A 24129-nucleotide genomic window follows, 5' to 3' on the forward strand; every position below is an offset into this window, starting at 1 on the left:
CCTCTGAGACTATCACAGTGCAGGTGCATTTATACGGAGACTTGATTACACACAGGTGGATTGTATTTATCATCATTAGTCATTTAGGTCAACATTGGATCATTCAGAGATCCTCACTGAACTTCTGGAGAGAGTTTGCTGCACTGAAAGTAAAGGGGCTGAATAATTTTGCACGCCCAATTTTTCAGTTTTTGATTTGTTAAAAAGTTTGAAATATCCAATAAATGTCGTTCCACTTCATGATTGTGTCCCACTTGTTGTTGATTCTTCACAAAAAAATACAGTTTTATATCTTTATGTTTGAAGCCTGAAATGTGGCAAAAGGTCGCAAAGTTCAAGGGGGCCGAATACTTTCGCAAGGCACTGTATACCTCCTGGAGCGCGTGCTACAGGTGGATGATGCTATGGTGACCAGCGAGCTGCAATAAGGGGGGACTTTACCTAGCAGGGTCTTGTAGATGACATGGAGCCAGTGGGTTTGGCGACGAGTATGAAGCGAGGGCCAGCCAACGAGAGTGTACAGGTCGCAATGGTGGGTAGTATATGGGGCTTTGGTGACAAAACGGATTGCACTGTGATAGACTGCATCCAATTTGTTGAGTAGTGTATTGGAGGCTATTTTGTAAATGACATCGCCGAAGTCGAGGATTGGTAGGATGGTCAGTTTTACAAGGGTATGTTTGCCAGCATGAGTGAAGGATGCTTTGTTGCGAAATAGGAAGCCAATTCTAGATTTAACTTTGGATTGGAGATGTTTGATGTGGGTCTGGAAGGAGAGTTTACAGTCTAACCAGACACCTAGGTATTTGTAGTTGTCCACGTATTCTAAGTCAAAGCCGTCCAGAGTAGTGTTGTTGGACAGGCGGGCAGGTGCAGGCAGCGATCGGTTGAAGAGCATGCATTTAGTTTTACTTGTATTTAAGAGCAATTGGAGGCCACGGAAGGAGAGTTGTATGCCATTGAAGCTTGCCTGGAGGGTTGTTAACACAGTGTCCAAAGAAGGGCCAGAAGTATACAGAATGGTGTCGTCTGCGTAGAGGTGGATCAGAGACCTACCAGCAGCAAGAGCGACATCATTGACGTATACAGAGAAGAGAGTCGATCCAAGAATAGAGACTGCCAGAGGTCCGGACAGCAGACCCTCCGATTTGACACACTGAACTCTATCAGAGAAGTAGTTGGTGAACTAGGCGTGGCAAGTATTTGAGAAACCAAGGCTGTCGAGTCTGCCGATGAGGATGTGGTGATTGACAGAGTCGAAAGCCTTGGCCAGATCAATGAATACGGCTGCACAGTAATGTTTCTTATCGATGGCGGTTAAGATATCGTTTAGGACCTTTCTGAACGGACTTGCCTAATTAAAGGAAGGTTAATTCAATATTTATAAGTCCAAAAATGGATGTACAGTTGAAGTCGGAAGTTTACATACACTTAGATTGGAGTCAATAAAATTAATTTTTCAACTTCTCCACAAATTTCTTGTTAGCAAACTATAGTTTTGGCAAGTCGGTTAGGACATCTACTTTGTGCATGAACACAAGTACTTTTTCCAACAATGGTTTACAGACAGATTATTTCACTTAGAATTCACTGTATCACAATTCCAGTGGGTCAGACGTTTACATACACTAAGTTGACTTTGCCTGTAAACAGCTTGTAAAATTCCAGGAAATTATATCATGGCTTTAGAAGCTTCTGATAGGCTAATTGACATCATTTGAGTCAATTGGGGGTGTACCTGTGGATGTATTTCAAGGCCTACCTTCAAACTCAGTGCCTCTTTGCTTGACATCATGGGAAAATCAAAATAAATCAGCCAAGAAAAAAAAGTGTAAACCTCCACAAGTCTGATTCATCCTTGGAAGCAATTTCCAAACGCCTGAAGGTACCATGTGCATCTGTACAAACAATAGCACGCAAGTATAAACACCATGGGACCACGCAGCCGTCATACCGCTCAGGGAGGAGACGTGTTCTGTCTCCTAGAGATGAACATACTTTGGTGCGAAAAGTGCAAATCAATCGCCGAACAACAGCAAAGGACCTTGTGAAGATGCTGGAGGAAACAGGTACAAAAGTATCTATATCTACAGTAAAACGAGTCCGATATCGACATAACCTGAAAGGCCGCTCAGCAAGGAAGAAGCCACTGCTCCAAAACCGCCATAAAAAAAACAGACTACGGTTTGCAACTGCACATGGGGACAAAGATCGTACTATTTGAAGAAATGTCCTCTGGTCTGATGAAACAAAAATAGAACTGTTTGGCCATAATGACCATTGTTATGTTTGGAGGGAAAGGGGGAGGATTGCAAGCTGAAAAACACCATCCCAACCGTGAAGCACGGGGGTGGCTGCATCATGTTGTGGGGGTGCTTTGTTGCAGGAGGGACTGATGCACTTCACAAAATAGATGGCATCATGAGGCAGAAAAATTATGTGGATACTGAAGCAACATCTCAAGACATCAAGTCAGGAAGTTAAAGCTTGGTCGCAAATGGGTCTTCCAAATGGACAATGACCCCAAGCATACTTCCAAAGTTGTGGCAAAGGGCTTAAGGACAACAAAGTCAATGTATTGGAGTGGCCATCACAAAGCCCTGACCTCAATCCTATAGAAAATTTGTGGGCAGAACTGAAAAAGCGTGTTCGAGCAAGGAGGCCTACAAACCTGACTCAGTTACAACCAGCGCTGTCAGGAGGAATGGGCCAAAATTCACCCAACTTATTGTGGGAAGCTTGTGGAAGGGCTACTCGAGACCCAAGTTAAACCATTTTTTAAGGCAATGGTAACAAATACTAATTGAGTGTATGTAAACTTCTGACCCACTGGGAATGTGATGAAAAAAATAAAAGTTGATATTATGTATGTATGTAAACTTCAGATTTCAACTGTAGCAACTACAGATTGACTTAAGTCTATCAAAGTTTGAGCACGTGTCCATTAGGCCTATGGATTCATATTTTTTATCAGCCTGAATTAGATTGAGCAGTAAAAGCCCCACTTTTATTCCATGGGCTTTGATCCGCACTATGCAGCTGTTGGAAGCCTGCATTTTTCCACTGGCTGTCCACTGATTTAAAAAAACAGTCAGTTTAAACTTCTTGGATTCCACCATTATTGGGATCAAATGCACATTTAGATTTGTGAACAGCCATCCACAACTACCACAATCCGTAAGGGGCAAATAGCTAAATGAGAGAGCAGCAGTATGATTCACATCAATGCGCTATGTACAGTAGATATCAATAATACGTGATATCCGTGTCGCCGTAGACTACACCACTGCTGTCATCCACCTCCAAGCGTTTATTCAAATGGGATAATGTTTGGATGCCGACAGCAGTCGCACCATTGGAAGACATAGCTTGGACTGTATTTTACAAAAGCCTTTCCTGCTCTTTTCCCTCAATCCATCAAACACATTTGGTGTGCCATCATAGTGGGCTCTAATTTGTGGTCAGACTCGCTCAGGTGGAACAAACTTAAACTTCCACCTTTTTTCAATGCTGATTTGAATGTCATTGACATAACAGAGAAGTGTCAACGATTTTTTGTCGCAAACATATTTTCTGAATTTAAAATGAATCCTCGAAGTAATCATCTAGTTTTTCAAAAGTATCTGTAATCTGATTACAAAAACAACAAAAATCTGGTAAAGTGATGTTTACAGTTACCGTTTTTTTTGTAATCCCGTACATGTAACCGAGGCTGTAGAAATATTATCCGTTTTGAGGTTTAGTAGATAGCAATTATTATTTTGCACTTTTTGACCTGGATCGAATAGGCTATGAGTTATTTAGAAGGCCTATGCACTTTTCAGAACTGAAACTATTTCGATAATTCAAAGAATATCGGATTGTTGATGCATGTTACATGTTGGGATAATCAAGCAAATAAGCAAGTCAAAAACATGTTTTGCTTAGTCAAACATTTTGATTGTAGCTTTTAACCGAGCTTGAGCAATATGCTACAGTATGTGGAAAGAGTGTGTGGTCTTCTTGTTTATCAGACCTCCAACTAGTCACTGTTGGTACTGTTATTAGTTTCAGATCTCTGTCAATCCAAGGATTTGTGTGAGCAGTTAGAAGAAATTAAAATCACATGCTTTTTAGTGCGCTTACTCCAATCCCTTTACACTTCATTTTGAAAATATATGAATCTGTTATTATGGGTACAAAACGATTTTAATTGAATATTTGACAAGATTAAACTTAAATAAGTACTGCAGAAAATATAGGCCTATATGTGTGCCGAGCCTGAATATGCAGAAGCAAAGGGATAGTGCTGGATTGATGTTTGATATAATAATAATTATTATTATTATAATTGTTATTTATTATTGTACTGTAGTAGTTGTTGTATTATAGCTCAATGTTATTCATTGTGCACAAGCAAACCAGTCGGTCGCAACTGCATTTTGTGATGGAAAAAAACTGTAACAGTAATCAATGACTCTCCCTAACACCATTTATCATTTTCCACGTTTACCCGGAGTCATTAAACATTTGCCAAAAGGTAGATCTCTAAATGATGGCTTAAGTCGAAATCTGCACAAATCTTTTCTAAATCAGTCATTTGAGAGAGCAGCATGTGTAGCCTACGGATAGTTTGCCAGTTTTTCATTGTTCAAAGTCAATAATGAGTTTGTTTTGTTTACATGTAGACTACAGTATTTCACAACAATATATTTCCAGAGCCATAGAGGATTTGTATCGTCACCCGAGACTGCAGGAAAGGACAAAGGAAATGGGGTAACAAATTCAGCTTTTGGGACTGATAACGATAGAGGCTTTTGGGACTGATAACGATAGAGGCTTTTGCAAACTATTTTTGCAGGATGGTTTTAAACTGATGGTCGCCAACCTTTTGGAATTAGTGAAAGGGTATGAATTCTCATGATGCACACATTACCCTATACACCCACTTTCCAGACCATAGACCTATTATTGCCTAAATCAGTGAAATATGCCGTTTAGGAAGGAAATTATAACGTCTGATATGTGAAAATAATTTACCAAAAGAATATAAGACTAGGATTATCAGTCATCAACAGCAAAATAGAGGACGTGGTTGGCATAGGCCTACATGTAAAGTCATTCCTAAATCGTTATTAATTAATAACAGTTGACTTGACTTCGCACAAACTATCAACTACCTAAAGGCTATAGGCTAATCTGTAGCCCGGTGTATAGTCCTACCATACACTGACATGCGTCCTTCATCCTGATCTTACCCATTTACACTTATAAAATCTGATCAAAATATCTTGGAATCGTCTACACCTGACTAGAAATGTGGGCACAATCAGAATGTGGACACTAATATGATAGTTCATCCTGTCTAGTGCGCATCACCTGTTTCTCTGTTGAAGCGTCTGTCGATGATGACCTCGTAGGCCTATGTAGCCTATAATCACAGATCATGATCCGTTACTCTGGGCTATTAATCTGAGTATGCGTTGCATCGTGGCGTCTCCAGTGAGGGCTTGGAGTGGGTCGTCACGACCGTGGTGTTGCGGTGCATCGCTGGGCAGGACAAGGAGTGCTTTAAGTGTAGCCTATTGTTTTAACACTGACAAAAGCTAGGAGGGATAAATGCAGCGTCCCACATGCTCTTCAGCGACGTTTGCGCTTGATTAAAACTCGGAGACTGACTGCAGGAATGGGGTCTTCAAGACGGATATGCGTGCCTGATGTCTAATCTCACAGCGATTTGTGCACTCTTAAAACAACATCACATTCAAAAGGTATAACCCTCAGTGAGCCTATTGTGTCCCTCAGAATGTCACTGTACTTATCAATCAGGCATGCTTATTAGTAGGCCGTGATTGTAAATAAGAATGTGTTCTTAACTGACTTGCTTAGTCAAATAAAGGGTACATGTAAAACGTAAAAATGAGTGCATTGTTTAGTCCGGCTCGAGGAAGCTGCAAAAGAGATCATGACACGATGAATGATTTCTCCTGCTTCTTCGTTTGATCTCGATGATTAAACACATCAGGAAGGCAAATAAGTAACATCCTTCATATGGAGGAACGCATATGGATAGCTAGTTACCAATGTATTTTAATAATACAAAAGCAATGGGGGTTTTGCACAATCGTGACATAGCAAGATTTTATCCTTAATTTTAAGCCTCATCCAGAAATGAGAATTACACCAAAATTGAAAGCAAATTGTCTAAGGATGATGCTGGACCATCTGACATAAATGAAAAGTGGACAGTTTGAATAAAAATCTTTAAATAAAGGTTAAAATCCAGGCATGTTACATGATTGCGCTAAACACAGGGCCCTTATAGGCGACAGTTTGGTGACTATTGTGATGGTTATGATGACTCGACTTCTTGGTATTATTATTGGTATTATTTGTAGCGTTACTATTATTATTCTGGTTAGGTCTATTGTTGTTATTGTTATAAATAGTGGTTGCCATTTTGTGCGTGTGTGAAGTTGTAGGCCTACGTCAAGTTGCCCGCGTAGACTTGCTCCTCAGATGAATGTGCCAACCCCACTGTGCTACACTGTCTGACAGTTATTTAGCAGGCCATTTGACTTCTAAAAATGTTTGTTGAATATAAGCATTGATAGAAGATATTTAGCTATTTACCTGATGTTAACTAACGCTCTCATCATTATCAGTTTGGTCTAATTGCAAAGGGATTTTATTGTTAGTTAGTTTATTTAAAAAAATATATATTACCATTAGAATCGCTCATGAATGTGGTGTGAATGGCTCTGTGCGCTAGGGTCCAATCAGAATGCTTAATTCCCGCAAGTAAATCGAATTTATGAGCTAATCTCTTTATGCACAAATGCATATTAATATTAACTAACGCGTTTATCGTTAGGATTTCCCATTAAGAACACTGATCATTTATGTCAAACGCTCAAATCAAATACTTATAGCATACCAAAAGTTGTCAGTTGATATCTAAATTTGTTCTTCCTGCAAGTGACCTTCAATTCCAAACACTATGGAAACACATTGTACAGTCTGCAGGGCAGAGGCCAGTTGTTGTTGACACAGCACGAGGAGACGCCAGCTCATGAATAAGCATGCAACAGATAATTGAAGCTATTGTTTAAATGTTAATTATTATTATTGTTTCATTGTTAATTGTTGCATACAGTATGTATGTAATTTTTGTTGTACAGTTTTGTACTTGCACTCAAGTAGGCCTTTAGTATGTTAATACAACTGAACTTTTTACCTACATCTAAACTGTCTATCTATTTTAGCTGATCATTATTATAATTCATATTACACACACGCAGTGTTCATTTGCCTACCCTTTTCTGCAAAGGAATAACATCTAAATCTTTATTCTTTTTAATGGTTCGATTATTTCAAGCCCGGGTTTTAATTAGCGTGTGAGGACTCGAAAGAAAGAAGGATTGTTTGCAATGTCAAGGATACTAATTGAATGTTCGACTTCTAACAATTACCGCAGAGGCATTAAAGATTCGATTGCTTTTCTGACTTTGCCTCTCAGTTAACTCACAATAACGTTGCATGCCTAGAGTCAGACTTTCCGAAAGAACCCAGAGCCGACGTTAAAACCCCTTTCCCTCCGCCTTTCTTTGCCTTCTCCAGATTTAGCTTTGTAGAAGTTCTCCATTGGCTTCAGATGACTCCGGGGTGCCAATTGTTCTTATAAACATTGCACCCCCTAACAAAATCGGATTTGGTCCAAAAACAACTATGAATGCAAGCTTGAAACTTTGTGCAATTACACGTCATAGTGGAACTTTTGCAGAGAGCTGTGCTTCAATATCTTTGATTAACTTAACTAATTAGACGTCTTTTGTTCCCTTTTAATTGATTTTAACAATTCCAGTTTGCTGAATATGGGCAGCTTCAGTTTAGCAATATGCAATTAGAGTTTCTTAAAAATATGTCCATAGTATTACCAAGTTGCATGAATTTGAATAGCTATAACCTCATTATTTTTTGGGAGATCGAGTCAATCCATGTGTTGAACAAAAAACTCAATCAAAGTTTGTTTGTAGAGAGGCTGCTTAAAACGAACTGGTGCAGTAGGCCAGCCTATGGAATGCAGAGTTGGGTAGAAGCATGCAGTGGTGCTTGAATTAAACCGCGGTTGCCCTGTGCCTAAAGAAACCCGCTAGTAAAATATTGGGATTAGTTTCTCTTTGAGGCCAGGATTAACACAATTTTCCCAAGAAGCACATTCCTGTCGCTGAGACTATCTAAAACGAGGGACCGGAAACGAACAAAGAAACATAGGCTAATTAAAATGTGCTATAGCCTACCCTGGCTGATTCTGAAATTATAAACTCTTATTTTGTAATAGCGCAATTACACGACGCAGAGCTGTTCACTGTCATCGTATCATATTTATTTTGGATTCAACGTGAATAAGTCAAATACAAAACGTTTTGTATCACTGGGCTTGACAATGAAAAAAAGCAACAACCATTTTATGGCTTGAAATAGGCCAACTCTGGTATTATTTATCCATTATCTATTATGATTGAAACACAGCTAGGTTTACACAGTATGTTTTCTTTATTATAGCAATGGTCATTGTAGACAGCAGGCTGCCTGTTTACCGTTTGAGGCGGATTGGAGGATATTGAACGGCCAAGTGTGGCTAATGATTGCTTACTAAGATGGTAATTACAGACCTAATTAACACACCTCCTAAAACCTGAAGTAGCGGAAAAATCTCTCTGGAAATGATAAAACAGCCCTCCCTCTTGCTGTCAAAAGGTAATCACAACTAGTCAACAGGGTTTTTTTCTATGTCGTTTGAATATTAATATGATCGAGGTTGTTATTGCTGTTCTTAAGTGAGCCTTTTATATGAATTTATTTGGGAAAGATCTTATTCTGAGGAGATAACATTGCATAGGCCTAGACTACTGGCATTTATCTTGCCTACCAAGATTTTGTTAGACTTTTTTCTTGAATGGCTGAAGTCCTGTTAGTTTTGCAATAAACATATCCTTAAAACACACGAGACAGGTGTTCTTTCTCTATTATTCCAATAAATTGAATTATGACTCCTATGAGGATCATTATCAGCAAAATGATCATTATCAGGCTAATAATGGGGGCAAAGAAAATGGGAGTGTCCTCCTGTTAGAAATGTCAGGGCAGATGTTTGGTCCCATTCCGCCCCTGATTCAAGGTGAGGGGACATACAGTACATATAAGACCTACTTACACAACGTTTAATCCATATTGGTCCAAGGATGACCTTGTAAAATACATAAATATGATAATCAACACACACACACACACACACACTCACACACAGTCAATAGTGAATCCATATTAAGTTAATTGATAAATGGGGGGAGGGGGGGTCAGATCACAGGACCTTTATTCATGTCTGTTCAGCGGTGGGGTCACACCATCTTTGGAGCCATGTTAGGTATCCACAATCAGCGTGTGATCAACGGAGAACAACGCGCAAATCTAGAGAGCTCTCAGCAATCAAGTTTCTTTTCCAGTATCACCTCAGATGTTTTACCATAGGTTTGGACAGTCCGGTTGTCTCTTGCAATAATAATAATTTTCTCATTATCCATTATTTTTTTGTTGATCAAAAAGTTACAAATCTATTAAAATCACAGCAGAGAGTCATCGCTGATGCGAGGGAGCTCATAAATTGCATACAATACAACAGATCACAGTTTCGAAGGCTAGCACAGATTTTTAAAAAACACATATGTACCATTTATATAAGACACACACTGATTGTCTCTTAGAAACTACATATTGATTCCTTATAAACACTTTTTCTTAAATAAAGTAGTGCATCCATGTCGCCTCGGGTGCGCGCAGTCCACACACCATCCTGATCAGTCTCTCTACCAATAGGTCGGCAAGTTATAAGGCTTAAACGAAGCCTGTCCATCCAAAGCTCTTAACCAAAAGATCCGCTCCTCTAGCAATGTTGTTCTGGGATAAGGATTTGTTCCCTGGCTGTGATGTACCATAAATTACTACGGGTCACCTCCGAGTTTTCCTTAAGTTAACCAACAGGTGTTGTAAGCATAGAGGCACACACTGACAGACATACATGTGAGAGGGCTACAACCTGTGAGGTTAATGAAAATAAAGTCTCTTAGCCAACGCTAAAATAAATTCTAAATTCTCCTCTACAGGCTGGGGCCGAACATCATGCCAACAACGCGAGGCGCCACCGATAGCCCCCTCTCTCTCGCAGTTCCTTACCGACGACACGAATATTCAGTATTTTAAGCATATATCTTATTGAAGGATGTCAGAGCTATATGTTTGATTTATCATTGTCTTTGTTTGAATAGTTTACACATTGTTTTTTTCACAGGACTTGGAATTTCCAAGATGAAGTCTGATCTTTATAATCCAAGCAATCTGCATTGAAGTTCAGTTTCCAGGATGCCGCTTGGTCCTTATAATCCAAGCAGTCCGCCGTGGAGTTGAAGCCTAGCCCCGAGGCTCCGTAGCTCTGAGTGGAGAGGGACGCAGGGGACTGGCTCAGATGGCTTGTGACAGCGTTGGTGCTCATAGGACTGAGTGTTGTCCCGGGGCCAGACAGCTGGTGATGCATGGGAGTAAGGTAAGAACCACAGTCCATTCCGCCGAAGTATGACGTTGATCCGCCATAGCCTTGGCTGTATCCCGAGGCCTGTGTGTAGGTCATTGGGTATGATCTTTGCATGCAGGAAGAGGAGGTAGAGAGAGGGTCAGCCATCGGAGAGATAGAGGCTGGACTCCAGATAGATACCGGTGCGGTGCTGGTTGAGATGGTCGGGACTGAAGTACTTGAGGGCGGTGTGAACTGGCCACTCGCCCCGCTTTCAGAGCTCGCTTCCCTGGCTGGAGAACTCTTCTTTTTGGCTGGTCGCACCTTGTTCTGGCCCCCGTTCTGCTGCTGCTGTTGCTGCTGGCGACACTTTGCCCTTCGGTTCTTAAACCAAACCTAAAAAAAGACAAAATAGCAAACACAGTTAACCACCCAAAACGTTTAAGGCAGGCCATCTATTATATACAGTTTCCAAAATGTGACGAAAATAGGCATTTGACGCATAAACCAAACAGTTCTTTATGCACGTGTGGACCAAATTATGCTGAAAATATGTGTTGTGTTGATCATAGACTTTGGATATGCATTATTATACTGAAGTTGAAAAGCACTGGTCAACACTTAACTTTTAAAAAAGTAGACTGATTAATCCATTAACTTTTTCAAAGGTTCTCTTTATGAATGCTATGCCAATATTTGTTATGACTATCTGTCTCCTCGTTTGAGTTGCCACAAACAGAGGATATTCATTATTATTATTTTTAACCTTTATTTAAGTAGGCAAGTCAGTTAAGAACACATTATTATTTTCAATGACGGTCACAGGGTTGTATAGATAGAGAATGTTTAGCGTTGGTCAACATTCACCTGTACACGAGACTCTGGTAGGTTGATTTTTAGTGCTACTTCCTCGCGCATGAATATATCAGGATAGCGAGTTTTGCCGAACAGTGCCTCCAAAATGTCAAGTTGGGCGCGTGTGAAAGTCGTCCTTTCTCGTCTCTGCTTGCGGGGTGTCGCTGTTGAAAATAAACAGATGCATAACTTAATTTCATGTGGGTAGAATTAACATTTTAACAGAATATAAAGCAGGGTTATTGAGACAACTGGGAATGAATTGTATTCCATTTTAAGTGTAACTTATAAAAACGTTATTTCACATGTATTTGCTATCCAGAGCTAAGACGAATTCAGGACCAATGACACGTTACAAACATTTAATGAAAGAATATTTTTAAAGTCAGTACTACAGAATGCAACAGTTAGTTGACGTCTTCCCTCATTGCAGCAATATAATTACGCATTATTAGCAAGAATCCATTGGCATGTTTTTGTAATTAGATGCATTAATGCTTTAGCAGGCTATAGGCCTACGTGATTTGATCCTAATTGGAATATTTAATCAAATGAAGAGTTGACATAAATTATTAAAGCATCCATGCGCACGCGTAAAAAGTTCTGAAACCCACCTGGATAGCCTACGGATGGATGCAGAAGGTCCATTCCGGAGGTCGTTAAGCTCAGTCCGTTGACTGTGTAAGGTGGTTGCTTCAGATACGACATCATGCTAATGTTGGACTGGGGGGTAAAGTTGGAGAAAATGTTGAAAATTGGGTAAGGCCCGTAGATGTCCTTGGTTGTTTATCTGTTCTTTTTCTCACTGTCTCGATTTTGCCGCTGGATGCCTGTTCCAGAAATCACAATAAAAGATGAGACATTTAGTAAAGCAAGTTGCATTCGGTTTAAATAGCATTTGATGGACTCAGCGCTGTGATTACTTGGGAAACAATATTATCCAGCCGCAGTGTGTTCTTAAAACAGTCCCAGACCCCCAGCTGTCCCCTTGAGCTTGGCTCATCTTGACAAACGTTGCCCCCCCCCCACCCCCAACCCCCCCGGCCGAAAAAGCAACATCCTATAATTGCAACAAGTTCTCTCAAAGAACAAAACACAGTCGCTCAAATGCACACACACTGGGAATCAGCTAGGACCACAATTTACATAGAACCCAACTAATTGTGTCAAATATAAGGGAATTGATGGGGGCCGAGACAAAGACACCGTAGACCCGACAAATAACAAAAAAACTTGGCGAAAAGTAGCTAACAATGCAGTGAATTTATCGGGACCATTTTGTACATTTAGGTATTTCACTAACCTAAGCTTTTCACTCTGCCTCTTGGTTTTGTCCGCACCAGTAATCACTGTAAATGTGAATAGGGTGTCATTAAAGTGTGAAAACAGAAGTCTACTTCAGCTAACAACTTAAAACTTGAAGGGAACTCGACTGTGCCCAATAGGTTCTTCACCATTTCCATCCTAATTAATTGCTCTCTGCAATTAGATTTCCAAGGTTGAATAACGTTCAGAAGGCAATCGAAATGTTTTGATAACGAGGCCATATGCTTAGGGGACTTGAGTTAACCAAACAGACAACCCTATTCCAAGTTATAGGCTAACTCCCCCTTATCTCCCACTGTCAAAACGCCTCTTGACTCATCTAAAGGTACTAAAACCCATTAAAAAAAAACCTTAGTACTGGGCTGGAGGACACATCAGCCCTGCCAGTCAAACTGTTATGAAGTAAACTATTTAGACAAAGATGATTCATGCAGGGCCTGGATTATAGGCATAGGTCCTATTAATAGGCATAAATAATGTAATTTATTGCTAAATGCATGCTTTATTCATGCTATGACATTGGTGACGAATCAATGAAATCTCAAAATAATATTACACAGGAAAAAAAATCAGTTTTTGAGTTTACAAATGAGAGCATAATTCGACTAACTTTAATGTATTCGATAGTATGCCACTTTTTTTCAGATTTTAAATTAGGTTAATATATTTCCAGGAGTATTTTTATTTATTTTATTTTACCTTTATTTGACTAGGCAAGTCAGGCAAGTCAGGCAAGTCAGGCAAGTCAGGCAAGTCAGGTAAGTCAGGCAAGTCAGGTAAGTCAGGCAAGTCAGGTAAGTCAGGTAAGTCAGGCAAGTCAGGTAAGTCAGGCAAGTCAGGCAAGTCAGGCAAGTCAGGCAAGTCAGAGTGTCTTCATAAAGATTGAACAATTCGATGATATTGGAATATTTCTACCTGGAAAACTGGCTTAAATTCAATGTGTGGTGACCCACACCCTTATCCCCTCTGTGTCTCTTGATTATTCCATCTGAGTTGCATTTTTGAATATCCATCCAACGTTGTTTTTTTATTTTTTACCTCCACTCAATCTGTCACTCTTAAAACAGACATCGTATAGCAGTTGCACACCCGTTCAATAATAATGACCCTGCCCAATAATTAATTCTGATACATTTTTTTGGTGATTAATTAATTAGATAATCCGGGTTGCACGCGCACCCTAATTACAGGACGCTATCCTCAACTCTGCACAGCATTCGGTCATAATAATTCTGCAAACTGACGAAAATAAGTGTTAACAAAAATACATAGGTTCCTCTATTTTATGTAATATCCATATGGCATGCAGAATCATGATAGAACAATTCATAACACGTTTTTCGTTGTAGTTAGCCATATGGATAATGGAAACAAATCCATTTACAGGCGTATATATGCTACATTTTAGCCTAGCCTCTAGGCTATATTTTTAAAGAATATATTGACAATTAAATTAGCAGATAGTGTTGTTTTTAGTCTACTCAATTGATATGAAAGTGTTAGAAAAATATTCACTTTTAGAATGGGAATTTGACTTTTTGATTTCTGACTTTTTTAATGGATAAACACACATGCCTGCATCAAACAAAACATTTTTTTAAAGCAAATGTGTGCAATTTGTTTTGAAGCTGTTTGCCACGACAAATATAGCATAAACCAACGAAAACAGCTCTGTATAAAAAAAGTGCAACATTTCTGCAATGCAGGCTATATTTGAGAGAATTGCCACGATCCTCCCGCGTGCCCTGTCCCGCCTGGTTGTTCCATGGAGGACTGAGCGGGGAGGGAGTTGTTGTACCTACAGGCAGAGAGAGGCTTCACTACACGCCTCATCAATTATCGCCCTTTGTCTCCATGCATTTTCACACAAACTGAGAGAATTAACTGGAATGCAGATTGAACAAAGTCATCTGAAGTGTCGAATAAACATTAGCTATTCCATTTTCTATGAGATAATATTCATTTTGAAGAACATTACGGCTCAAATTATTGGCCTAACTTGGATTTAAATGTATCTACAAACTAGCACTGAGTTTAAAAACTATCAAATTCATTGGCACGTAGAACAGAAACTGCGTCTTAAAACTGTTTTCCAGTGTCCTACAGTAGGCTTCACATTGAAGATCCATCCATACACAATAGTCACCGGAGTGTTCAGTGGGCTAATGAGTTTAGTTAGTCGATTACCATGTGTCAGTACGTTTCTCTCTTTCTCCTGGATAAATATGACCGTAAATATGCTATACAAACACAGTAACCTAATACGTCCTAATACACACTTTTATTTATTTTATTGTTATAGGCAATTTTTTTCTGCGGGATGTTTCCTGTGGGATGTCGCCTGTATAGCATATAGGCTAATAGGTAGCCTATTCATCATTTTGTCCTATATTTACGACTCTATACCTATAATAATGATAACCTCTACTACTAATCATCATCATCATCATCATAATAATACATAGCAACTTACTCAGGATTGTGGCCGGAGAAGATAGTTCTTTGTCCAATCCTTTCCTTGATTCAAATAGCTCTCTCTATAATTTCGAAATCCTATAAGATAACCAATCAAAAGTAACTGTCGCTTTGGATATATTAGAATAAAAAGACCGACAAAACTTTCATCTTTAACACTTGCACCAATGTATGGTAGAGTGCAAACGCGTTTATGTTGGTAAAATACATACGGTTATAATTTGTTAGTCTGTTCTGAGTGAAGTTGCTGAGTTGGATTTGTAGAAAGGTCTGGCCAATGAGAACGTCTGGAGCACTCGGAGATGGGGGTCTGCCTCTCTCGCGGGGAAATTTGCTGAGAAGCAAATGTCGCCAGCTACTTTTTGACGCAAACTCCTCAGCCAATGGCAGCGAGGGGGCGACTGACAACATTCTCATCCTGGAGCTGACAGTAAATTAGTAATACAACCTCAAACTCACAGGGCTGGGAATCTTAGCAAAGGAATAGGAACAGTTGTTTACCTGCATCACGAATCATTTGAGTGGTTAGTGGACAGAAGACATTTAACCATTTCGTGAATATACATTATTGACGTCTGTTTAGCACATATAACAATTTTGATGTAAAATGTTCCCAATCATGGTAAAAAGGAAACTACTCTCACGATTCATAAATGGTTCCAGATCAGTGGGCAAGGTAAAAGCAAAATCCACAGCCTGTTCATCTCCCGAATAATGACTAATAACAAGAACTAATAACAACATGGAGCGCTCCCCACGAATCCATGACAATTCTGGGGCCATGACAAAAACCGTCCTAGCGAAAAGCAAGCGCTCCAAGTGGAGGCTAAAACACGGTTCTCTCACATTCCATTGCGTAGCAAGGGGGATTTGGGGAGTCTTATTTCCTTATAACTATGCTCCCATCTACAGAGCGCCCGCTTCGATCAAGTTGATATACCAAAATTCAGCCAGGATAGGGAAGACGAGGCAGACTAACCAAACATTTGGGCCTCATATATTATTGCCAGATGTAATACTAGTTCCTGGTGGCTTATTTAAAAAAATAAAAAAATAATAGATTTAAATATCCAGCCATGTTAACACATGATGTCGTGGTTGGAACACATCAGAGAGAAGACCATCCCTGCAGGAGTTGGGTGATATCCGACTTAAATTAGTGGATGCATTTTTACAGCAACCTTGACATGACTGGAGAACTCAGTGGACCACATGCACTTCAGGAGAAAATCAAGGCAGACTGTTTTTCTCTCTCAAAGGTATAGTTCTTTTAAATTAATGTGAATAATGAAAACGTCATTTTTTTCCACAAAATGTATTTCCTATGGCTTACATTTTGAATGATCGGTTCACAACAATTTGTGATATGTGTAAATAATAATAGGTTGAATTGCGTTATGGAATCCCTCTACAAAAAAACACATGTATTTTATCCATAGCTCACATAAGTTATCTTCATGTTTATTATTATTATTATAGTTGAATAGGGGCTTTAGTTGAATAGTTAATAGCACAGAAATTGTAACTCATTTCCGCCATTGATATTGACTCAAGCCACAACTAATAGCCTACGTCACCTGAATGTTAAACCTGTATACACACAAAAACAATATGCCGAGGGTTTTGTCACGGCTTGGTAAATGTATCATCTTAAAAGCTTTGAGGAACACACACACAGAAACACATAGACAACACACACACACACCACAGACAACAAACACACACTCACACTGGCATACCCGCTCACTTCAAACAGATTTGAATATTGATTTAGATTTATCAACAGAGACAGACCCGTGAGTTTTATGAATCGTCAGTTGCCTCTCTGGCAGTCTTTTTACATAGCCTAGGCTATGTCAAAAGTGCAGTATTTCATCGTTAGACCGATGTTTACGCTTTGAAAAGCTAAAACATATTGACTAATGCAAAAATCAATGTAATTTCTTTTGACAGACTTTGATGAACGGAAATCGTAGTGGATCACGCCCTCTAGATTTGTTTTCTACCCAACTTCAGTTCCGGACTCATCATATCTGCATCTCAACTGCATCTCAACTGGAGCAAAGTTTTCAACGTGTGATCTAATTTCTGACCGGGATTTCTTCAGTCTACAGCCGCTCTCTGTCCATGAGGGATGGCGCATGACAAGGTGTGAGGTTTACTACTGTTTATAGGCGTACTGTATCTGTATGTTTTTTTTTTTCAGTATGTTTTTGAAGCCAATTAGAACTTTTCATGTGTTAACATTACTGATATGTGACTGGCCCGGGGTGCTTTTGGGTATGGTAACTTAAAACAAAACAATATAGGCTATTTGTTTATCCGTCTACCCATTTATGAAAGTATGCTTTCAAAGTGGTCCGTCTCTCTTTTGTACCTGTCTCTCCTTAAATTCAAAGGTTCTTTCTGAAGCAAGTTGCATTAAGCCATATCACGCAGAGATCATGACTAAATGTATTGCTAAAACAAACTACATTTACGAGCTTTAAAAAAAAAAAAAAGTCTATATTGAAATCTATACAGATTTTGAGGCCTAATTTACTGTATGCCATTTCATTTATTAAGCTACATAGAGAATTATTAGCTCACATATACTAAAATAATAGCCTGGTCGTATAGGTAGCACGAGCTATCTCTAGCCATAGCTATCAAATAACGCACAGATTGTTTACCTGCGTGTGTTTAATAGCCTAATACTTTACAGTGCTGTGTGGGAAATAATTGTGCGTAATATCGTTATCTGTTGGATCTCGCTTGCCCCTCGCCGTTTAAATTGTTACATTATTTATAAAATTCTAAACACCAGCCCTCCTAAGGGACTTTATATCTTAAAAGGAGGACGACGTTAAAGCGAAAACGAGTTAACGCCTCTGGCAATCAGCGCTCCCACTGACTCACGGCTAATTGGCGACGACGATGTCTTTTATCTGTGCCTCTGGTAAGTGAACCCTCTGGGTTAAGAGTTGCGGGATTCAAATCCCACATTTAACACAATTTGGATGTATGAATCAAACTCTACCTATACCAATTCTTCTTCCTCGTTTCATCTTTTCGCGCTATGATTTAGGCCTACCACTTAACATTGTAACCTCAATCTTGTTTAACCAATTATTGAAACCCCTTAGCCTTCTCACATGCATGTGCATCTATGCCATCTATGCCAATCATTACCATCATCAACTTTAAAATATATACATTTACACCGTGTTAAATTTACACACATGCAACTTCCTTTTCATGAAAAACTATTATACATTTTCAGATGTGCATGCACTCTCTCGCTCCATCTCTCTCTCTCTCTCTCTCTCTCTCTCTCTCTCCCTCTCTCAGATGCACACTCCTACACATTTTTTTTAGACAAGAATAGAACAAACAGACAAACAAATACATACATAGGCTACACACACAAGTAGCCTACATTCAGCTATCTGCACTTCACTGTTTTGCCATGTCGAGCATCACTTTGGTCCTCGTTTGAAAATCCCGCATGACTGATTCAGTGGAATGTACGGGGAATTTATTCTGCGCCAAAACAATACGATCTGGTTCATATAAAAAAGGACAATCTCAGGATCAAGAGAAGACGTCGATAGTCTATTATGTTGAAGGATTTATATATGTGAATTAACTGCATACAATACCTTTTCTATATAACAAATTACATAGCATAATATAAGCTTTCTACTTCTATGAAATACATTTAATAAACATATAATGAAACAGAAGGAATACAATACCTTTTCTTCATCAATCTCCTTCATTCATCCAACATGGAAATGTACTTGTAAATATCATTCATTCAGAATGTTGGTAGACCCAGAAACATGTTACTGTACATGGAACAACTTTTTCTGGTAGTTTGTGCAGTGCACTTTATATAAATATGAATGGGAGATTCTGAGTTTTTTAAGCAAGAATCATTTGTTTGAATTATGGTTATGTTATTGAGCAGTAGTTGGTGTAAAAAATGCCAGATGATTGATATTATTAGGCCTACTACAATTTATGTTGAGTAAAAGTAAAACAAACAAAAATCTAGAACACAAAGTTAAAGAAAATGTGGAGAGCACATTTAATGTAGCTGTAGATGGAGCTAGCCCTCCCTCTGTGACTTTGTGAGGAATGAGAGGGGGGGAGAGAGAGAGAGATGAGCAGAAGAACAGGGATCATCACAAGCTGTATTGTAATGAGCTCAGCAGGTTTGATGGTTGTACAGATGTAGGATCTTAATTTGATCACCCTGTTGCAAAAGAGCGTTCGTGCAATGCAGGAAATGGAAAACTTGTAGTGTATTTGACATTTAAAAAGTCTTCTGAAGTTTGTAATTTCAACATTGAAATTTCAGACTTGATTTTCCCTTTCGAAAAATGAATTAAATCTATTATAATCCACATAATAATTCACATTTCCTGTTGCTGCAGAATTATGTTCCTGTGGTAACAAACTGGCTCAAATTAAGATCCTACATCTGTACACGTGTCCTGGTCAAGGTGTGTTACATCAGGGCTTCAATAGAATCCTTGTTTTATCTGCTATTCCCTTAAGGCAAAGTGGCTAACCCTTTGTGTAATGTAACATGTAACACTGACCTATGAGATCATCAAAACACATTCAAAGTGCTCCCCTGGGATTAGTGCGGGCAGGCCTTTTCACTGTCATTTCTCAGTCTAATGGGATAAATGCTGAGATGTACACTCTCCTTCCTGTGTGATATAGTGTGCTTGTTTTAAAATAATTCATATTGTAAATGAAATCCATGGGTCTGTGTATCACTGGTATGATAATCATACTCTATACTAGACCTCTAGAATAACACAGTGTTGTTGAAGCTAAATGTAAGCTACCACATTTAGTCAGGATCTGCTGTGTGAGCTTTAGATGTCTTTGCTACAGAGAGATTGTCTTGCCTCTTGAATGAGTGTGAACAGATGGGTAGTGATATGGTGATAACATGGCTGATTCAGACGGGTTGGGTTAAACGCGGAAGACACATTTCAGTTGAAGGCATTCAGTTGTACAACTGACCTTTCCTTTCCTTTTAGTCAAACTCACTTTGCAGAAAACCGGAAGAGATGCTCTTGAAAAATTGCATCTGTTGTTTGTAGATGTTTATTTTCTGCTCAGTGTTAACTACACCTATTTTATTTCTAGGGCTGAATATCAAATTGAAAACACCAAGTGTATCAGCATTGGTGTTCTCAGTCACTCGCTGTATTTACTTATCTTGGCAATCTGTTATCATGTGATAAAAGTATCATACAATGGTAGCACTATAATAGTAATGACTGTATGGGCATTAGTCCTATAGAATATTATTTTCCTCCGTAAAACTGGATAGAGTGTCGGCTCAGCGTGTGTTTGCTGCTGCCGTTAGTATGGCATGCCTATTAATCAGTACTGTAATTGTTTGTCTTGTGTTTGCACAGGGCTTCTGCAACAAACACATGGATTACATTTACTACACTCTCCTCCAGACCATCAATAACTCAAGACCCGTTGGAAATCCAACAAGGACAAATAATACAAAGATAAAAATACCTCTCTACCACCCCCAAGATGAAGCCAGACTGATACTGTGCTTATGTTCATTAGCTCACTGTAAAATAAGCTGTGGCATGCCACAGGCAAGTGTGCTTGGGCTTCTGTTATTCCTGCTGTACATTAAAGATATCAAGGATGCTTGCTCAATGTCACCCGTGTCTTTATGCAGATGACTCTGCAGAGCTCACTAACATCAACAAGCTGTCTCCGCACCTCGGCAAAACAGAAGGAATTCTGTTTGGGTCCAAAATGAAACTAAGCGAGTCCTCAGACATCAGGGTACAGCTAGCAGAACAGGTACTCACAGCCAGAACAGCAGTTCATTACTTAGGATGTACACTAGATGGCAACCTGGCAGGGGAGGAGTATGGCTACTAAGGTACTAGGTAAAGTGCTAGTGTAAAGGACATCACGCTGCTTTACACTGCTAGAGTAAGGGACATCACGCTGCTTGCTTAGTGTCGCGAGTGCCACTTCCTCCTGATTCGGCTCACACCGAGGCTTGAACCCAGGACCTGAAGCGTCTTACCAGTCGGTGACACGGAAAAGCTAGCTATTCGTTGGTGCAAGTGGGGAATCTTCAGGCTGAGGAGTATGTGCTACACCAGGACCAAATTCTTGGCTATGTAGTCTAAGCTGTTGGAAAAAGATTCAAAGAAAGTGCTAGTGTGCTCATCCAATGTCCTTTTTGATGCTAGCACCTCCTGGTTTGAAGGCTTAATAATCTACTAAAAAGCAAGCTCAGGATAGCCCAGAACAAGTTAAATCTGAGTCCACCTACAGTACTCATATTGGTACCAGACAGTTTCAGGAGCTCAACTGGCTGCCCTCTAAGTAAAGGGTCACACAGACCAGACTTAGTCAGGTTCATAGGATCATTCATGAAGCAGCTCCTAGGCATTTTGTCTCACTTCCTTCCCCATTTTAGAGACTCATACAAACCCAACAATAGAGCTGGCTAACGTGTTGTGTGTAGAAGCCTGGCAGGGAAAGGTACTTTTTTATATTCAGTAGCCTCTGAGTGGAATAGTCTGTTAAAACTATTCCTACTCTGAGTAGCTTAAAAAGGAAGGTGAAATGCTGGTTAATGGATAGGGTGCCTCTGTGAGCAATCCATCCTAGCCCAATGATGATGTCCAAGTAGCCTTCTTTTGTCTATAGTGTGTGTATGTTGTTGTGCTCTCATATGACTAAGTAACCATATTGACCTGCCATTTTAGTTTCAGATTTTTTATTTTGCCACATGTGCCATATTTGACAAATGCTATCTTGAAAGAGGACCACAATTGAAATAGGTTGTAGACTTTTTTGTGTTTTATCTTCAACAATTCTTAATCATGTGCATCAATTTGAACATGTACTTTGTTTTTTAAATATCCAATAAAAATACTAATAAAAAAGAACAGCAATGCCTCAAGATTAGCATTGAATGTAACTTATGAATATTATGATTTTTAAAATGAATGTATGTAATATCAAGCTGTATCGTTGATATTACATATATTTGATTTAAATCATGTCCCTTGCATTTAAAGTCAGTGTTTGTGTTTTTCACCAAGCGATGAGCCAGCCCCAGCAGTGTGGAAATAAAGATATCTATGTTGATGTAACTGTCAAGCAGCCTCTTTCTCTGCTCCCAGACATCCTGTGGACCTGGGTATACATACATTCTCATTCTCTCTCTCTCTCTCTCTCTCTCTCTCTCTCTCTCTCTCTCTCTCTCTCTCTCGCTCGCCCAGTGCTAGGCTAGCCCATTCTCTCTGCTGAGGTGTCTCTGTCTGTGCCTGGAGTGGTAAAACCTGCCCTGCAGACCGGACCTCTCCCAGTTACAGAGTTCAAAGGAGTAAGAACTCAATGTGAAGGATTTGTTCAGGCTTATTTGGTAACCCAGGATTTGAATTGGATTCTGGGAAGCATTCTTAACACATTTGAAAATGTAACATTGTGTGATTTTGTGTGTAATCCCCATAATGCATTTAGAAATGGGCCCAGCGCACTCGTACAACTGTGACTATTTATGATTTCTATCAAATGGTTTCTTGTCTTGCCTCTTGGGGGCTAGGTAAGTGTTGGAGGGATTGGTGAGATCTCAGGCGTTGGGAGGGAGAGCCAGTTAAGTATTGATTCTTCCATGTTAACAGTCTCTCAGCGCTGTCTTGTTTCTCTGACCTGAATATGAAATGGGGGTCAGCCACCATGCTCCCTGAGGTATTCGCTCAGGTCTCCCAACAGCAGCGGAGGATTTAAACCCCAAGTGAATCATTCCTCCCTGGAAAGGAAGGTGAGATATATGCGCATGCACGCACGCACGCACACACACACTACACTTTGTGTCCCAAATATAATAATTGTTTTAAGATAGTGAAATATTTAATGTCATGGTTTCTACCCTGTATGAATACATTGTATGGCACTACTGTTAGGGGAGAATGAGAGAGCGAAGTGCTCTTATGTCAGTCAGTCAGTCAGTGTTTGTACCTTGTCCAAACCCCACTTTGCTTTGACTGACACTTTGGCGAGGACCCCAGCTCCCTGCTTCGACTTCTCAAGTGTACCCCCGTTAGCCCTGACACTGCCAATTCCTCTCATGTCTTTAATATCTCTCTTTCTGCCCTCAGGTTTTGCCAGTCAAGGCTCCCCCATGATAGTTGGATGTTGTTGCCGTCACATTTTAGAGACAGTGCTGGTTGGGTGTTTGGGGTGTTCCAAGCCCCTGGCTTGTCTGAGATGGGATGGCTGGCCCGTCAATCATCCCCTCCCCTATAATTAGGAGTGTAAACACAGAAGTGGCCCAGCCTGGGAGGGAGGGTAGGGGGGAACAACCGGCTCCTGTCCTGATGCTACTTGAGCTGTTAGGCTCATCTCCCTCTCTCAATTTACCAAGTCCAAATAAAGTAGTACTGTTGCTCACATTTTGTAAGATCTAGAAGAGACTGCCATCAGTTCAGTTGTTGTATCATCTTTTGACATCTGATGCCATAAATCTTTGTTCTTTTGAAATTAAATGGATAGACCATGAAGGTGCTTTGTGTTTTATTGAACATGCTACAGATAATTTTATACAGACTTGCTGTAGCAGACCACATGTTTTCTGAACAGTGCTATTTTTTTATTTTACCTTTATTTTATTAAGAACAAATTCTTATTTTCAATGACAGCCTAGGAACAGTGGGTTAACTGCCTGTTCAGGGGCAGAACGACAGATTTGTACCTTGTCAGCTCGGGGGTTTGAACTTTCAACCTTCTGGTTACTAGTCCAACGCTCTAACCACTAGGCTACCCTGCCGCCCCTGCCGCTATCTCTGAAGGTGATGCTGGGCTGGGACACACCTTTGAGTAGTTAGTATAATTCTCTTCTTCCATTTGAATTTGCTCTGGAACACAAC

The 24129-nt window shown here is 39.8% G+C and overlaps 1 protein-coding gene and 1 long non-coding RNA gene across 2 annotated transcripts; one reads left to right on the forward strand and one right to left on the reverse strand.

The window, feature by feature from the left end:
* Positions 1–9189: 9189 nt before the first annotated feature.
* Positions 9190–15533, reverse strand: otx2b (orthodenticle homeobox 2b). The gene is made up of 4 exons (XM_020499840.2): positions 15201–15533; positions 12016–12231; positions 11414–11565; positions 9190–10942 (listed from the first exon to the last, which is right to left on the reverse strand). Exons 2-4 carry the CDS (start codon positions 12110–12112, stop codon positions 10322–10324), a joined length of 870 nt encoding a protein of 289 aa, XP_020355429.1. The 5' UTR covers positions 12113–12231; positions 15201–15533; the 3' UTR covers positions 9190–10321.
* A 44-nt stretch (positions 15534–15577) lies between these two features.
* Positions 15578–20881, forward strand: LOC109903193 (uncharacterized). Its single transcript, XR_002256978.2, has 3 exons — positions 15578–16461; positions 17156–17351; positions 20629–20881. It is a non-coding gene; the product is annotated as an uncharacterized LOC109903193 (long non-coding RNA).
* The last annotated feature ends 3248 nt before the right edge of the window (positions 20882–24129 follow it).

Source organism: Oncorhynchus kisutch, linkage group LG14 (genome assembly GCF_002021735.2).
Source record: "Oncorhynchus kisutch isolate 150728-3 linkage group LG14, Okis_V2, whole genome shotgun sequence".
In the NCBI taxonomy this organism is placed as follows: domain Eukaryota; kingdom Metazoa; phylum Chordata; class Actinopteri; order Salmoniformes; family Salmonidae; genus Oncorhynchus; species Oncorhynchus kisutch.